The 15,113-nt window shown below is 42.0% G+C and overlaps 1 protein-coding gene across 1 annotated transcript in view; it reads right to left on the bottom strand.

Moving 5' to 3' along the window:
• Window positions 1-15,113, bottom strand: part of Adamts3 (ADAM metallopeptidase with thrombospondin type 1 motif 3) — a 175,515-nt gene that overhangs the window by 144,926 nt on the left and 15,476 nt on the right. Inside the window, 1 exon segment of the mRNA XM_048364859.1 lies at window positions 11,693-12,099. Coding sequence (XP_048220816.1) covers window positions 11,693-12,099 — 407 coding nt within the window.

Here is a 15,113-nt window from a genome sequence, read left to right as displayed (position 1 = left end):
CATGAGTGGTGAGCTCTCAGATCTCTTCCTTGGCCAGAAAGGCACTGTGCCTTAGGGTTCGTTAGAACTGCAACTAAGTAATAAGAGTCACAGAACATGGGTCCTATGCGAAACCTCAGGAAACTAAGTGACCAGTGTCCTAACTGTAGGTCTCTGAGCCTACAGGATTAGTCGAGGCAGCCATGAACACAGGACCATCAGTGTGCGTTTCACAGGCTGGGCAAAATATGTATGGGCCTATGAAAGGCGTAACTATTTTATCCGAGAAGGTGACCAGGCACCTGCAGCAGGGCATGGGCGGAAAGTTACCTGTACTCCGTAACAATCTTGACCAGTAGTTTCGTGTTTTTAAAATGGTTCAAAGATGGGAAAGTAATTCATTATAATAGTTTGTCTGGTGTGCCAAATATTTCAAAACATAGGGCCCAACAAGTAGGATATAAAAAGAATCACTGGTGTAACTTAGACTCCTTAAGTATGCAAAAACAAAATAACAGGGTGCTACGAGTTCTGATCCAATTCCAAAGTTTCTTCATAGCTACAACTTGTCTAGTTCTTTTCCTAAGCAAAGCATATATAATCTTAGATCAATGGTTAAGGTCTAGAACCAATAGAGCGGAGTCCTTTCCCCATTTTATATGCTAAGCCAGATGTGGTATCACAGTTAAAGCCAAAGGTAGCAACGAGGTACAGCTGACCAAATAGAGACACTGAGTCTCATGGTGACTCAGTTTTATCTGGACCCACATCACTGTTTGGTCTGCTTTCTCGTCCTGGCAGTCAGTTAATACCATCCTCAGAGCCAGGTATGCAAAATGAAGGAGTATATGAAGCTAGGCAGCAAAGCATGAAACACTGGCACACTCTGAGCAAGATCAAATTTCCTGCATATCCAAGGAGCTATTACCCTAAGATTCCATCACTACGTTACAAGAATCATGCTTCACAGATAGTGCTGAATAAAATGTTTCCCACTGTATTTGGGTTGCTGGCATTTGCAGATTCTCTCATTAAGTGCTGTTGTTCATTTTCTCCCAGATTTCACATGCACCCAGTAAGAAAGAGTACTACTCTTCTGCTCCCCTCAATATTGAACAGAGCAATACTCTCAGCCTGTAAATATCCTCTATCGTTAAAGACATCACCGGACAAAGGTGGGCCTTCCAGAAATACCCTACCTTTTAATTGGGATTGGAAAGGCTTTTCAGCTAATCAAAAACTCACTCAAGAAGGCCAAAGTCAACTTAGCTAATGACATTCAAGTTTCAAATGCATTTCCCAGTTCCTGGAGCTAACAACCCTAGGCTACCGCTATCTCACACCCTTAAACTGCCTCCGGGTAAGACAAGAAGGCATGCTTCTCCATGGATGTTCTTTTCATTTAAAAAAAAATCTAGACTAGATAAAAACAGATGTGAGGCAGTGAATTAACCACTACCACCTAAAAACAAAATGCCAGAATTTTCTCAACGAAAAATAAAATCTCTGAGCCCAAGAGGGATACTAACATTGTGTCTACTGCCTGGCTCATTTCTGTGATCAGTAGTGTGTGTGCTACTTCACACCACTCTTGGGAAATATTTCCTACATCAGCAGCTGCTAGCTGTGTAATGCACAAAATTATGAAATGACCTACTGCACAAGGACTGTTACAATGACCATAAAAGGTTCAATCATGATTACCTTATCTTTGTTTACTCTGAAGAATCCAGTAACGGAACAAGATATTGTTGTTCTACATATCCAAGTAGAACCTAAGAAAGAACTTTCTACATAGTGCAGTAATATATAACCAAAATGAGAAGTAGCAAGCTCCCCATCCTTAGCAGTCTTCAGACGAACAGGTCCCCCCGCCCCACCTGAAAATGATGTGGATCAACATTTCCAGGACTGTTCCTAAGATGTTCGTTGCATAACTGACTGGATTTTCTACCAGTTAGTTCACAAGCTGGGCTGGGTAACTGCAATGTATTTCATGTCACAAGCTTAATCATTCATATTGTTACATTATCAAAACAAGTAGCTACCAATATGATTTCAATAACAATCACTAATTTCCCAGGGAGCTATGCTACGTATAAAGATAGATCAACAAACTCAATACAGCCTTGATCTGACAAATACTATTTTCACCATTTCACTTCAGCAGAGACTGAGCAAGTCAGAAAAGCTGAATAACTTGGGAAAGGTCATGAGGCAAGCAAGTGGTAGAACTGAAGTCCAGGTTTCTGTGATTTTAGACAACGCTGTAACCACTCCCACATGAATCATTTCTTGACCCTTTTACAAAAGGTTTGACTTACCCATGGCACTTATATTTTTTTAAACCAAACTCTCATGAAGTAGCAGAACTCTGAAGAGTTTGCGCTATTTTCCTCCTCCTTGGTATGGACTCTCCAAAAGACAGATTTGTAGAATAGGCTTTGAAACACAATTCAACTCTACCATGTTTATTTAAAAAAATAACTTATAAATCTAAAGACACAAGGCCGTTAAAAGAAAGAAAGCAGATATCCCATGTAGTACCTGACGGACAAAAGCCTTTAAATCAAAACATATTACAAGAGGCAGAACTGTATATTACATATGATACTCATATATGCATACATATATAACATATATGAAAATTACAAGTATTGCCACAATAATAGACCATCAAAATATATGAAGCAAAACTGACAGAAATGAAGGGAGGAAAAGAATGCTGCAATAGTTGAAGATATCAAAATCTCATAATCAGCAATGGACAGGGCAACCAGATAAACAGCAAGTAAGGAAATAAGGCTTGAATCTCTCTCTCTCTTTCTCTCTCTCTCTCTCTCTCTCTCTTTTCCCCTCCCTCCCTCCCTCCTCCTTCCACTTCCACTCCCCCTTCCCCCCCCATTTGTAGTGGGACCTTAATGTGAATGGGAGAGATGCTAACTCTATACCGCTGTACATTCTCATTGGGTTGGGGATCGAGGTTGAGAGGGGATGTTCAATGGGGAACACCTCCTTAGTAGTTCATGGCATCCCTGCGTTTGACCCCCCAATATTACCAAAGGAAAGATGGAGATAAGAGAGGAAAGAGAAGTAAACAACAAAAATTCTCACACCACGTTGAATGGAAACTGGCCAATAGCATAGTCCGCTGACGCGTTATTTTGCATGCCACATATATTAAGTGTACTGAAAAATATACAAGAACTTGAGGATCACTTTTCCTGTGATATATAACTTATTAGTGACAAATGACTCATAGGGAGATCACTGTAATTTCAGAGTTGTGTGAAGATATTGGCAAAGTTTGAGTTTACTGCAGTATCCATGTGGTTAAGGAATTATTTCAGTATTATATTACTACAGTTCATTTATACCGTAAAATCAATACTATATCTTTACATTAATTTACATTTCTTTTGACTATAAAGGATGGTTTCTGCTTTCCATTTTGTTAATGTAAAAAGTATATGTGTGCATGTGTATATAAACACATGTGCATGTATATATGTGTATTTCTACATACATGCACACATTTATACCTATGTAAGAGTTACTAGAAATAACACAGAACGTACTTTGCTATCTCATTTATTACGTTGTTTTTGTTTGCTCCTTGGATCTAAGTCATATTGACCAAATTATATTATATATTATGTTCTATATTTTACGTAAAGGTGGTTCTGCGAATCAAAAATCACTGAAAGACATTAGAAACACGTCTTGGAGAATGGAAAGCAGAAATATGACTGTGGATAAACAAGTGCACACGTGTGGAAAGCGTGCGACATGCAAGAAATTATCGTCCTAGAAAGAGGGCTTCCTAAAGAAGGATGCGTAGCCCATCAAATACCTCCCCAGACTTCAGGGAGGAAATGTCTAGGAAGACAAGCAACAAAACAAGGGCACAACGATCCTTGACCTGTATCCGTCCCGAGCAACACCAACCTCACCTTCACCCAGGTCAGACTTGAAAGTCCTCTGCCGTAACATCCTTTTCCTGTCTCGAAGACAACCTGGGCTCCCCTACGTCTTTGCTACCGACACGTGACTACTTTCCCCCCACTCTCGGGACACCCAGGTCTCCCATGTTTCTCACGGGCTTTCCGTCCTCCAGGCACCATCCTGGATTCCGTGACTCCACATGCTTTACCTTCTCAGTTCTCCGGCATCACACATACTGATTGCTTCTCCCGCGTGACCTTCGCGCCTACCATGTGACCTTCGCGTCTACCATCCTTCCAAGCAGACACAACCTCCCATCATCCACACGCTCCGAGTTCCCCTACAGTGAGAAGCTAAAAGCATTTAAAATATCCGACCTTAGGCTATGGCTATGCTTTTCCATCTATTGTTCCTCGTACTCCTGGAAGACAAAGATATGCCTACTCTACCTCCGTATTCACCAGCGCCATCAGCGGTATAGGTTAGTGTTTCAAAACGCTTTATTGACTTGGATCAGGATGACTGACATCAAAGATTGCTAGCGTCAATAAAACCAAGCAGGCCGTTGAGAATCTTAGGGCTGAATCTAGTTTATAAAAACTGTGATGTTGGAAGTGGCGCTGTGGCTCAAGTGGTAGAGTGCTAGCCTTGATCACACAATGGCTTAGGAAAGCAACCAGACCCTGAGTTCAAGTTCAGGGAAAAAAAAAACTTGCATCATCTTCATAAGAAAATTTAAACAAACAACAAAATCCTGCGACCTCAAAGTACAATTATACACAAAAGCACCATATGAATTCCACACTACAATTTGTTTCTATTTGTAATTTATCAGAAGATACTTAAAATAATACCATAATCTTAACAGTTATTGAAATATTTTAATACATTTAAAAACCTCTATTAGTTATAAATGACATCATAGCTTTCTTAGCACTGAGGAGAACAGAAAACATTTCTTCCCAGGCCAATAATAAAAAGAAAATATTTCCAAGGCCCTTTTTATTTTCTGTTTCTCCAAGTCTATCCAAAGAGAAATTTATATCATATTTATGTTTATATTCCCAATTCAATTGCTAACCATCTCTTAAAATTTAATGTTGACGATATACTATGCCAAAGTTTAGAGAAAAAAAACCAATGAATTAATGCAAATAAAATAACATACCCTGAAACTTTATGTTATTCGTAAATTAATATGAATAATTCTGATTCACTCCAAAATAATGACTATGACATCGCAGGACAGTTTCCCACAGATTAATGAAAGGAGACGATTAGAAGCTCTTCATGAGTTAAGAAGTCACTGTCTTTTCCTTTTTGAACTTTCAAATTCTGGAAATTAAGAGCCTCTTTAGTTCTAGTGTGAATAGCCTCAGGTAGATATAAAAGCTGGAAATGAGGCACGGTTTCAGTCCTTGGCTCCTTAAAGCCCCGGAGCTCTCTCCAATCAGAACGTGAACCGGGAAGACAGAGAGCCATCCCCCTCTAGCCCGTCCATAAATATACCACCCCTCCGTGAACATCGCCCGTGGAAGGGAGACGGGGGAGGCCCCACGCCTGAAGAGATCAGAGAAGCAGACGTCCTAACGGCACTGCCAAATCCTTCTTTCCTAAATACACTACAAAGGACTACAAACGTGCACCTGTTACTTTACTCCTAACCATCTCAGGTATCAGACCGCGCCGAGTCCACCGTCACCGGCCAAATGTCCTCCGTCACACGGACACCGGCTGCCACTCTTTGGAGCATCGCCTCTGTGGTTAGACTTACTGGAAACAAAGCATAGCGAGGACATTATTTTGGAAGGGACCAAGCACAAGTCTGGAGACAGAAAAGCAGGCCTAGTGTAGCTAAAAGTCAGTACGTCTCAACAGGATACAATTCCTCTCATGTCAACCGGATGCGACTACCACATAGTTCAGAAGAGACATCCAATGATGACTACTAAGTTGCTAGCCCTCGCTTCCAACCCTATCCCAACAGTGGTGCGAGTCAGGGTAGGACAGGAGCATGGGAAGGCAGGAGGACAAGTATCTCCCCGTGGTGTTTTGACCGGGCTTTCCCCACAGTTTTTCATTTTGTCTATCACGCCATTATAAAAGTCCTAGTGATTTCATGCAAAAGAAGAATTACAGACGTGGAAAACCTCAGGCCTAGATAAACTCTCTCGTTCTGAAAATCAGTCCAACGATCCCCTGGCCTGGGGTATCTGAGAAGAGCAAGGAACCGGCTGGCCTTCCGCTCCCAACCCGCCGGGACATTAACCAGCCAATGGATGGCGCTGTGCTAAGTCAAGAAAAATTCCACTTCTTTGTATTGTAAAATTGACGACCTAAAGCCTAGAATCCCAACACTCCTTTATTTTGGTAAATTCAGAGACCACAGAACAGGACTGCGAGCTGTCACTACTCCCCGGAGTGATTGCGGGGTGTTACAAATCAAAGGGCAAGCCTCTGTGGAAGAAACAGGAAATGTTCGGCTGGGTACCCAGCCACCATGGTCTCCTTCTTCACTCCTGGAGAAGGGACGCACCTTCCCTACCACCACACCCGCCACTGGTCCTTCACTGCAGAGATGGGAAACAGAGAGGCCAGCGGCTCCAGGGCCTTCTGCCCGAGGCAGTCAGGAGCCCACAGGCAGTTGTGACGCTGGGCTTATTATATGGGCAACACAAGGTACTGTGAGATGCTGGGAAGAAACTGTTGGAAAGAATGCCTGGGCGACTGGATCGTTTTCAGGGGGGAAAAAACAAAAGACTTCGGGAAGCAGGGCTCTAGACCGGATGCTGTCAGAAAGCATGGACGGCCTGTGTCAAGCGAACGACTTCATGGTTCTTCGTGATAAATAGGATGGTCTAGATTTGAAAGAATACAGCTGTATTTGTGCAGAAGTATTAATCCTTCCTAAGTATCAGTCGTGGCAAAGCCAAAGCAGGGCCAGTGCTAGACGGGAGCAGATAGCGTTCTTGGACATGCTTGGAAAGAATCTGTTAATTCCACAGATTTCGGAAACCCACCAAATACCATTTCAGGTGTCGGGCCTATGTATGCGCACACGACATTCCACGCCTGGGCTCTTCCTAGGTCAGTCAAAGCGTGACCTCTTCAATGGAGCCCACATTTAGGGCTTTCCCTAGGATCCTTTCCTACCCTTCTGGAATAATGGGCTTCCTCTGATTGCTTCGGCCATCTTTCCCGTGTCCGGAATGAGTGAAATCAGCTAAAGAACACTGTGTGCTATCTAACCAAAGGAGAAAAACAATCTCTTTTCTCCCTAGCTTCAGATCAACATTTTCATAAAATACAACAAAAACTTACTGCTAGAAAAAAAAAATAATGTGGAAAAAGACACAAAATACCAGCCTAGGTTTTAAATTTGTTATTAGACCCAAAAGACAAGTAACAACTGTCAAATTGCTATACAAGGGCTGGGGATATAGCCTAGTGGCAAGAGTGCCTGCCTCGGATACGCGAGGCCCTAGGTTCGATTCCCCAGCACCACATATACAGAAAACGGCCAGAAGCGGTGCTGTGGCTCAAGTGGCAGAGTGCTAGCCTTGAGCGGGAAGAAGCCAGGGACAGTGCTCAGGCCCTGAGTCCAAGGCCCAGGACTGGCCAAAAAAAAAAAAAAAAAAAAAATTACTATACAAGTTTAACCTCAGTTTCACTGTATTTACGTAGGCAGAAACCTAATAAAGCACATTTTGAGCAGCACTGTAGCTTACTGTAAATTAAGTTAAATGCACTCTGTTTACTACAAATTAATCCCGCCTCCCAGGTGCAAGCTTCTAAATTCACAAGGCACCTGACAAAGAGAAAAAGATTAAGGAATTTCATTCACGGAAAGGCTCGGCTATGTGTGCAACAACTTCAGAAATTACCTGAATAAAATCCCATCGACAAACTCTTCCCTGTCACCTTCTGAAATTAACCTAGTCAAGGGATTAAATCTTCTACCCACACTGGGCTAAACAGTATTGTCCTCCATATCAGGAGGCTTCATTGTATGCTTGTCTGTGATTTCCCATCGGTATTTCTAGGGAAAATAGTCACACTTTCCACAAGGACAACTTGGATTTGGTTAAAGTCCCTTGGTCTGCTAGGGCCGTGGCTTTAGATTCCAGAAGGTTGGTCCTCAAGTATCTGTTAGCTTCCTTCTCTAAGCTCAACAAGATCAAATATAAATTCACATACAGTAAAGGAAAGACACAGAAAGAGTTCAGGCACCCACTAATCAGCCTATTTGTTCATCTCTTCATCCGCTGTACTTCCTACATTGTCTTATACAGTGTTAAGAACTGACCTTCAGCTGAATGAAACAACCCCTGCTGCAATAACCTCCATCTTTTTTCCACTCTTGCTTTCTTGTTCCTTGGCACACAGCCTCTGGGAAGCATACCCTCTAAAAAAATGTATCCATTGGAGCAGAGTCAGAACTGCCAGATAAGGCCAGAGACAGAGAGGAGGCTCTTTTCTGGGGTCAAGTACGAGGTCTTGGCCAAGACGCAACAAGTATTTTCTGCTTAGAAACCATCTCATTCACAAAAATCTCTCCATAATCTACTTCACTTGACCACAATTTAAGGTAAGCAATTCATATGCATATATGAGTTATGCATATACTTATATAAATACTTAGATATGGAAGAAATGCTTTTTCAGATACTTTCGACACTTGTATGGCAAAAAAAAAAAAATCTCTGAACACCTAAAAGATATAATCATGATTTTTTTTTCAAAGTCTTTCAAGTTGCCTAGAATAGTGCTAAGCCCATAACTGGCTTCCTGAAATTATTTTTAATTAAAGAAGCTATGACTACTTGAAGTATACAAATTTTGTATACAAACATTATTACATTATACTGATATATACAAGATACCCAGAGCTATCATATTTTACGTATGAGAAAATAAATACTCATTCACATTTTATACAGACTTTGTTTCCTTATAACTAGTTATTGCCTTATCTTATGTGATCATAAGGGTATAGCTACTGGGCTCTTGTGATCCTCTGCTGTGACTTGCCTAAACCTGTATTAATTATTCCCTATAAGGGAGACCACAGAGTCCATGTTTCTTTGGATCTGGTTCACTTCACTTAGTATAATTTTTTCCAAGTCCTTCCATTTCCTTACAAATGGGGCAATGTCATTCTTTCTGATAGAGGCATAAAATTCCATTGTGTATATGTACCACATTTTCCTGATTCATTCGTCTACTGAGGGGCATCTGGGTTGGTTCCAGATTCTAGCTATGACAAATTGTACTGCGATGAACATTGTTGTGCTGGTGGCTTTAGTGTGTTCTTGTTTGTGGTCTTTTGGGTAGATGCCCAAAAGTGGGGCTTCTGGGCCATAGGGGAGCTCTATGTTTAGCCTTCTGAGGAATCTCCATACCGCTTGCCAGAGTGGCTGAACCAGTTTACATTCCCACCAACAATGAAGTAGGGTTCCCTTTTGGCCACATCCCCTCCAACAGTTGTTATTGTTAGTTTTCTTGATATAGGACATTCTTACTGGGGTGAGATGGAACCTCAATGTTGTTTTGATTTGCATTTATTTTATGGCCAGTGATGTAGAGCACTTTTTCATAGGTCTCTTGGCCATTCTCATTTCCTCATCAGAGAAGTCTCTTTGTAAGTCTCTAGCCCACTTGATGAGGGGGCTATTGGTTCTTTGCGGTTTTGTTTTGTTATATCACAGTTGTAACTACTTTCAACACGCTATATGTAACTGTAGCCTCTATTATTGATGATATTCCTGTATCACCTTCCTGTGGTTGTACATACACTATCTCTGTATCTTATCTGAGTATATTGGAAACCAGGTATACTGGTATTAGAACTAAGAAATTGGAAGGGAATACCGAAATCAAGAGACACAGTCAAAAAGACAAACAACTACAAAAGCAATACTTGCAAACTGTTTGGTGAAAGTGAACTGAACAACTGAACAACTCATGGGGGGAGGGAAGGGAAAGGGTGAGGAGGGAGAGGAGAATGAGGGAGGACGTAACAAATAGTACAAGAAATGTATCCAATGCCTAATGTATGACACTGTAACCTCTCTGTAATTCAGTTTGATAATAAAATATGTATAAAAAAATAACTAGTTATTGCCCTAGATTTCTATACCTATAGTTAGAAAATACGTTATTGAAGAAAGGAAAATACAAATGACTGTGATAAACCATCAAAATCATTTATTTTCCCTTTTCCCTCACCTAAACTATAATTTTTCAAATGAATATCCTAAGTTTCAAACTTACCTAAGACAGCACATAATTTCTGATACCATAAAAATTAAAAGAAACATTTAAGACTATACTCGAGATATTTTATAAAATGTTATAATGGTATGTTATAAAAGAATGCCATTTTATCATTTCTTTCATTTTAAATCTTAGTATTCAACCTGTTCTCTCCATGATACTTAAACCTCTATTTATTTAGTCTGCTTTTCTCGACAGTGATTTCTTCTGTTTCTTTAGTGACTTATGCTACTGCACATCTATTCAACGTTTTCTGCAGAATGAGAAGAACTGAAGAGAGCCTTTATGTCTTCAAGCCACGGAAGATGGTCCACCATCAAGTGGACGGGTAGAGGGCAAACGAATGGAACTGCAGTTGGAGGACTTGAACTTGCTACCCCTGGGCGACATCATTACCCACAGTGATGTTATCATTATCCTAGCTGCCATCAAGCTGCCTCATCCTAGCTGCCTTACAAGACAGCAAAAAACAAAAAAACAAAAATGGAAGTAGAATGAACTAACCAGCATTTGGTTACACATTCAGCATCATAACCCTACTGGGCTGGGCTTATATTTCCAACAGTATGCTTACAGGAACAAAGGCAGCACAGGAAAGTTATCAGCAGAGGACCAGAGAAAAATACTATGAGTTACAGTAACAAATGGAAGTGGTATTTTGAGAACTCCCAGAAGCAGTGACAAAGCAAAAGTAATAGCTCTGAACACCCAAGAAACAGCAACCTGACAACCACAAAAGAAAACCGGGTTACTCTTTTTGGACAGACTTGAAGTCAGCTATGAGTGGAAGAGGCAGAAACACTGACAATTTTCAAGCAACATCCGGACACACAAAACAAAAATATCTCACATCGGCAGATATATAAAGAAGGGTTGCTTACTATAGGCCCCAAGTGATAAACCGAAAAGTAATATATTGATATTTTAAGGAAAAATAACAAGCAAAGCCACCATACAGGGAAAAAAAAGCCCTTCTCATGTTCATAAAATAATGCTACTTGGCCAAATTCTGGCCAAAGATCCTATTCTGGCATTCCAAGAAAGCTAAAGAATGCTTTCAAAATACTTTCTTTAAGGAGATATCCAAATTTTCCATATAAGAAATAAAGTAGAAACCTTTTGGAGGGATCTGTGTTTCTTTAGAAAGTTTTTAGCAAACTTTAAAAGAAATAAGGAAATAAAAAATCCCCCAATAGAACACAAGGGAAAACATAAAAATGCTAAAATAGTTGTCTCTTGTTTCTTGGAATAATCTTGTTTTCATGTCTCAAGTTAAGCCAAAGCACACATTTTTGACAGGGGAAGAAGAAAAAAAAAAAAGGTTTCCAGTGTTTTTTCACCAAACTGAAAATATAACAATGAAGCTTCCTTTCTACTTCTACCTCTTCCACATCATGGTGAAGACACACTACTACGCTTGAACATCTGAACACACACACACACACACACACACACACACACACACACACACACACGCATAAATGAGTCTTACCAGACCATCACAGTTGCTAATGGCAACAGAAGTTCCCGGAAGGCCCCCAAGGTCACCAACATAAGCACAGTTGGTCTGCAAGGGCTCTGCCCTCCAGCTGGTTTCTGCAGCGTTTCCAGGTTGGTCCTCATGTAAGCGGCCGGTTATATTCCCAGGCACTGGAGAAGTCTCGTGCCATTCCACCACAGCCCCAGGAGCAATTAATCGAGTGTTGGGCTTTAGCCGCAGATGGAAATCTTTTCCAAATGCTGAGATGTTAAAGAACAATTGCTCCGAGTTGGAAGACACATCCCTCGTTGACCTCTTTTTGTGATTTGCAGAAAGAATATGGGAAACGTAACGTCCTTCTACATTTGTGCTGAATGGAGTTACCAGCTCGTATTCTTTATGTCCTTTTATTGGCAAATCTGCAGGATTAAAAAAAAACAACAGAATTATACAACCCTGTACCACAAGAGAACAGAAGACGCATAAAACACCCATCTCTCAAGATGGCACTTCAGTTTGCCAACAAATACATTACTGAATCACTTCACAGAATTCATGGTGTTTGAAAATGTGACGATACTTTTTCCATAAACTATACCTGGCTTGTTTAAAATCAAAATATGCCCCCAAATAACTTAGTATTGACACAAGTAATACCTGCTACAAACTTTTAGTAAAGTTTATTACAGAAATGTTGTTGTTTACACTTTTTTCCCTGCAGAAAGCCTAGAATTTATACAGGTTACAGTATACAGCTTTACACTGCTTCTACCAAAAGCTATAACGTATACCCTATAGTTTATAGCACCATAATTTATCTGTACATTTTCAGTCATTGCAACCCTAACAATCATACATCACAAGTGAGGAAACTGAGATTCGGGGAAGGTCTGTGTCCAAGGTCAAACAACTGCAAAGCTCAAATAAAAATCTAAACTATACTCCAAAGTCCACACATTCATTCTGCTATATCATGCTGTGCTCTCGATATTCTCATGTTTAAAAAAATATGAGAATCATGGAAAAAGGTCTATAATTAACATTCAGATATCAGTAGGAATGGTGGTGTCATTTTGCATTGCATATCTTATACTGATTTAATTGTGGATGTGCTTTTTGAACTTTACAACATGGTAGCCAAGTTAAACTGAATCTCACAGTTGGGACATTTCTCTCCCTGGCTCAGCCGAATGTGAGCACTGTGTTTACTGAAATGCAAATCCCAGGGTCTTGAAGAAGGAAACAAAGAGAACAAGGAAAAGAAAGTCTGCAAAGGAAAATCTAAGACCATAAATTTAATCTAGAAATTTAGAGGATGAACACAAATATCAAAGGGGAAAGTTTACACAGAAGGGATGAATGGAAACCTGCCTCGTGGATGGACGAAATCTACCCCAAATTAACACGAGGACAAGGCACCCCCATTCAACCTGGCGTTCTCAGTGTTATCCAGTACAAAATTTCATACTTGGCAGGTCTCTGGATTTCTTTCATGTGAATTAATTTAATTTGTAGGTGACCACAGAACCTTTGCTTTGCCTATGCTGTAATCCACCGACTCCCACACCACACTACGTAAGGCCAAATTAATCTCTTAGGATGCTTTCTCCAACTCTCCTTTGAGGTTTCAAAAGTCCAAGGAGGGAACAGTGCTCATTTTCAGTGTGTGGATTTCCACCTTCTCTGAAGGGAATTCACTCAGGAAAGTCGAGACCCCATGCTGATGTGTGGAGAATACACCGAGGAAGAACCGATGGAGGGGATACCTAGAGCCTTGGGCTTACCATACAGAGGCTACATATCCTAGACTCCTAGACATTTTCCCACTGTCAGTCAATACATTCTGCAGCTTTATTTAAGATAAGGATGGTAAATTAAACGTTGTCTTCCCAGAAGTTAAATCATAAATGATTTCCGAGACGAACACATGTGAACAATTTCTAAGACTCAACCCGGAACCCATCATGTTTCACGTGAGCTTTAAGAGAATCAGGGAGAAAGGTGCTCTTAGCAACCGCTCCAGCTTCAGACCTCAGCCGTGGCGAAGGAACTGTCTAGAAACCTGACATCTATTGGCTGACTAAGCACTGGGCTCTGGGATCTGTACGTAAGGATAATACCGCATTTACTACTCACAAGAACCCTAGCAGGTTGGTAGCATTACCAAAATTATTGTTTTGGGGGTGAGAACGTGACCCCGGAAGGCCTCTCGCCCAGCTTCCGTTCTGATCTTTTTGACTCTGCAGACATAGCCCGAGCCCCCACATAGCCCAGGAGAAGGAACGACTCGCTGGGGATTTCTAACCTAAGATCCGACCTCAGAGTCAAGGCTGCCGTCGAGCTCCGGCCGCTCAGCCAGTGCTTCCTGTTAGCACCACCTCAAGAATTTCAGTCAAAGCTCCCTTCACGCTTTTGGGTTTTAGTAGGGACACGGGCGTGGTGGGTAACTATCAGAAGCGATCGGAAAGCATCTTTAGCTCACATTACAATCACACTCGTGTTTTAAGTGAGCACTTAGTTCCACAAGCACAGAGAGATAAAGCCACTGTAGGAACCTGCCGTTGGCCATTCAGGACCCAAACATCACTCCAGTGTGCAAGGATTCCCCCCACACCCCCTCCCCGGCCTCTCCCCCCAGGCCCTGTGTTAGCCACTTGCACATGGCACGCTAGCACCTCCTTCCTATCCAAGAGGAGCTTCAGCCAGAATCCTCTGAACCACCTCTTCATTCGTCTACGTTACGAGTACCCTCACCCATCCTACTGCCAAACCTTCACACGCACAACTGCACGCCGGGCTCACGTGGCGGAGCCGCCGCCTCCGCTCGCCACAGTGCCGGGGAGCTGAGGCTGGGGGACGCTGTCTTCCCTGCAGAAGCACAGCCCCCGCACGGGACAGGGCTCCTGAGCAAGCAGTGAGTTCCGCGGGCTTCCCTGCGCCCTCTGCCCTGCGCCCTCCTCTGCCCTCTGCCCCAGCCCGGGCCTCGTCAGATGCCGGCCTCTCCCCGGTGGGCGCCCGAGCCCATAGAACTGTAAGGAAAATGAATCCGTGCTCTTTCTACAGTCTCCAAGAGTCTGTGATGGAAACGAAAACTGGACTGAGATCCTAGTCTAGTAACGACTCGATGACTCCCCTTCTTCATTGCTCTTCTAGGTAAACACTGCACAAGACTGACTGCCGTGCGTGACTCTATTTGCTGTCATGCAAATCGTGTTCCTTCTTTTCTTTTCCTTTGGGTGTTGGTACTGCGCTTGCATTCAGAGCTCGGGCGCTGTCCTTGAGCCTTGGTGCTCAAGGCTGGTCCTCCCCACCTGAGCCACAGCTCCACTTCTGGCCCCTTTTTGTTTTGTAGTTAACTGCAGGTGCGAATCTCCTAGGCTTTCCTGCTTGGGCTGGTTTTCACCCTCTGTCCTCACATCCCAGCCTGTTCAGT

Source organism: Perognathus longimembris, chromosome 16 (assembly GCF_023159225.1).
Source record: "Perognathus longimembris pacificus isolate PPM17 chromosome 16, ASM2315922v1, whole genome shotgun sequence".
NCBI classification, from domain to species: Eukaryota; Metazoa; Chordata; class Mammalia; order Rodentia; family Heteromyidae; genus Perognathus; species Perognathus longimembris.
The sequence above is the reverse complement of the archived record's forward strand: the minus strand, read 5'-3'. Positions and strand labels throughout refer to the sequence as shown.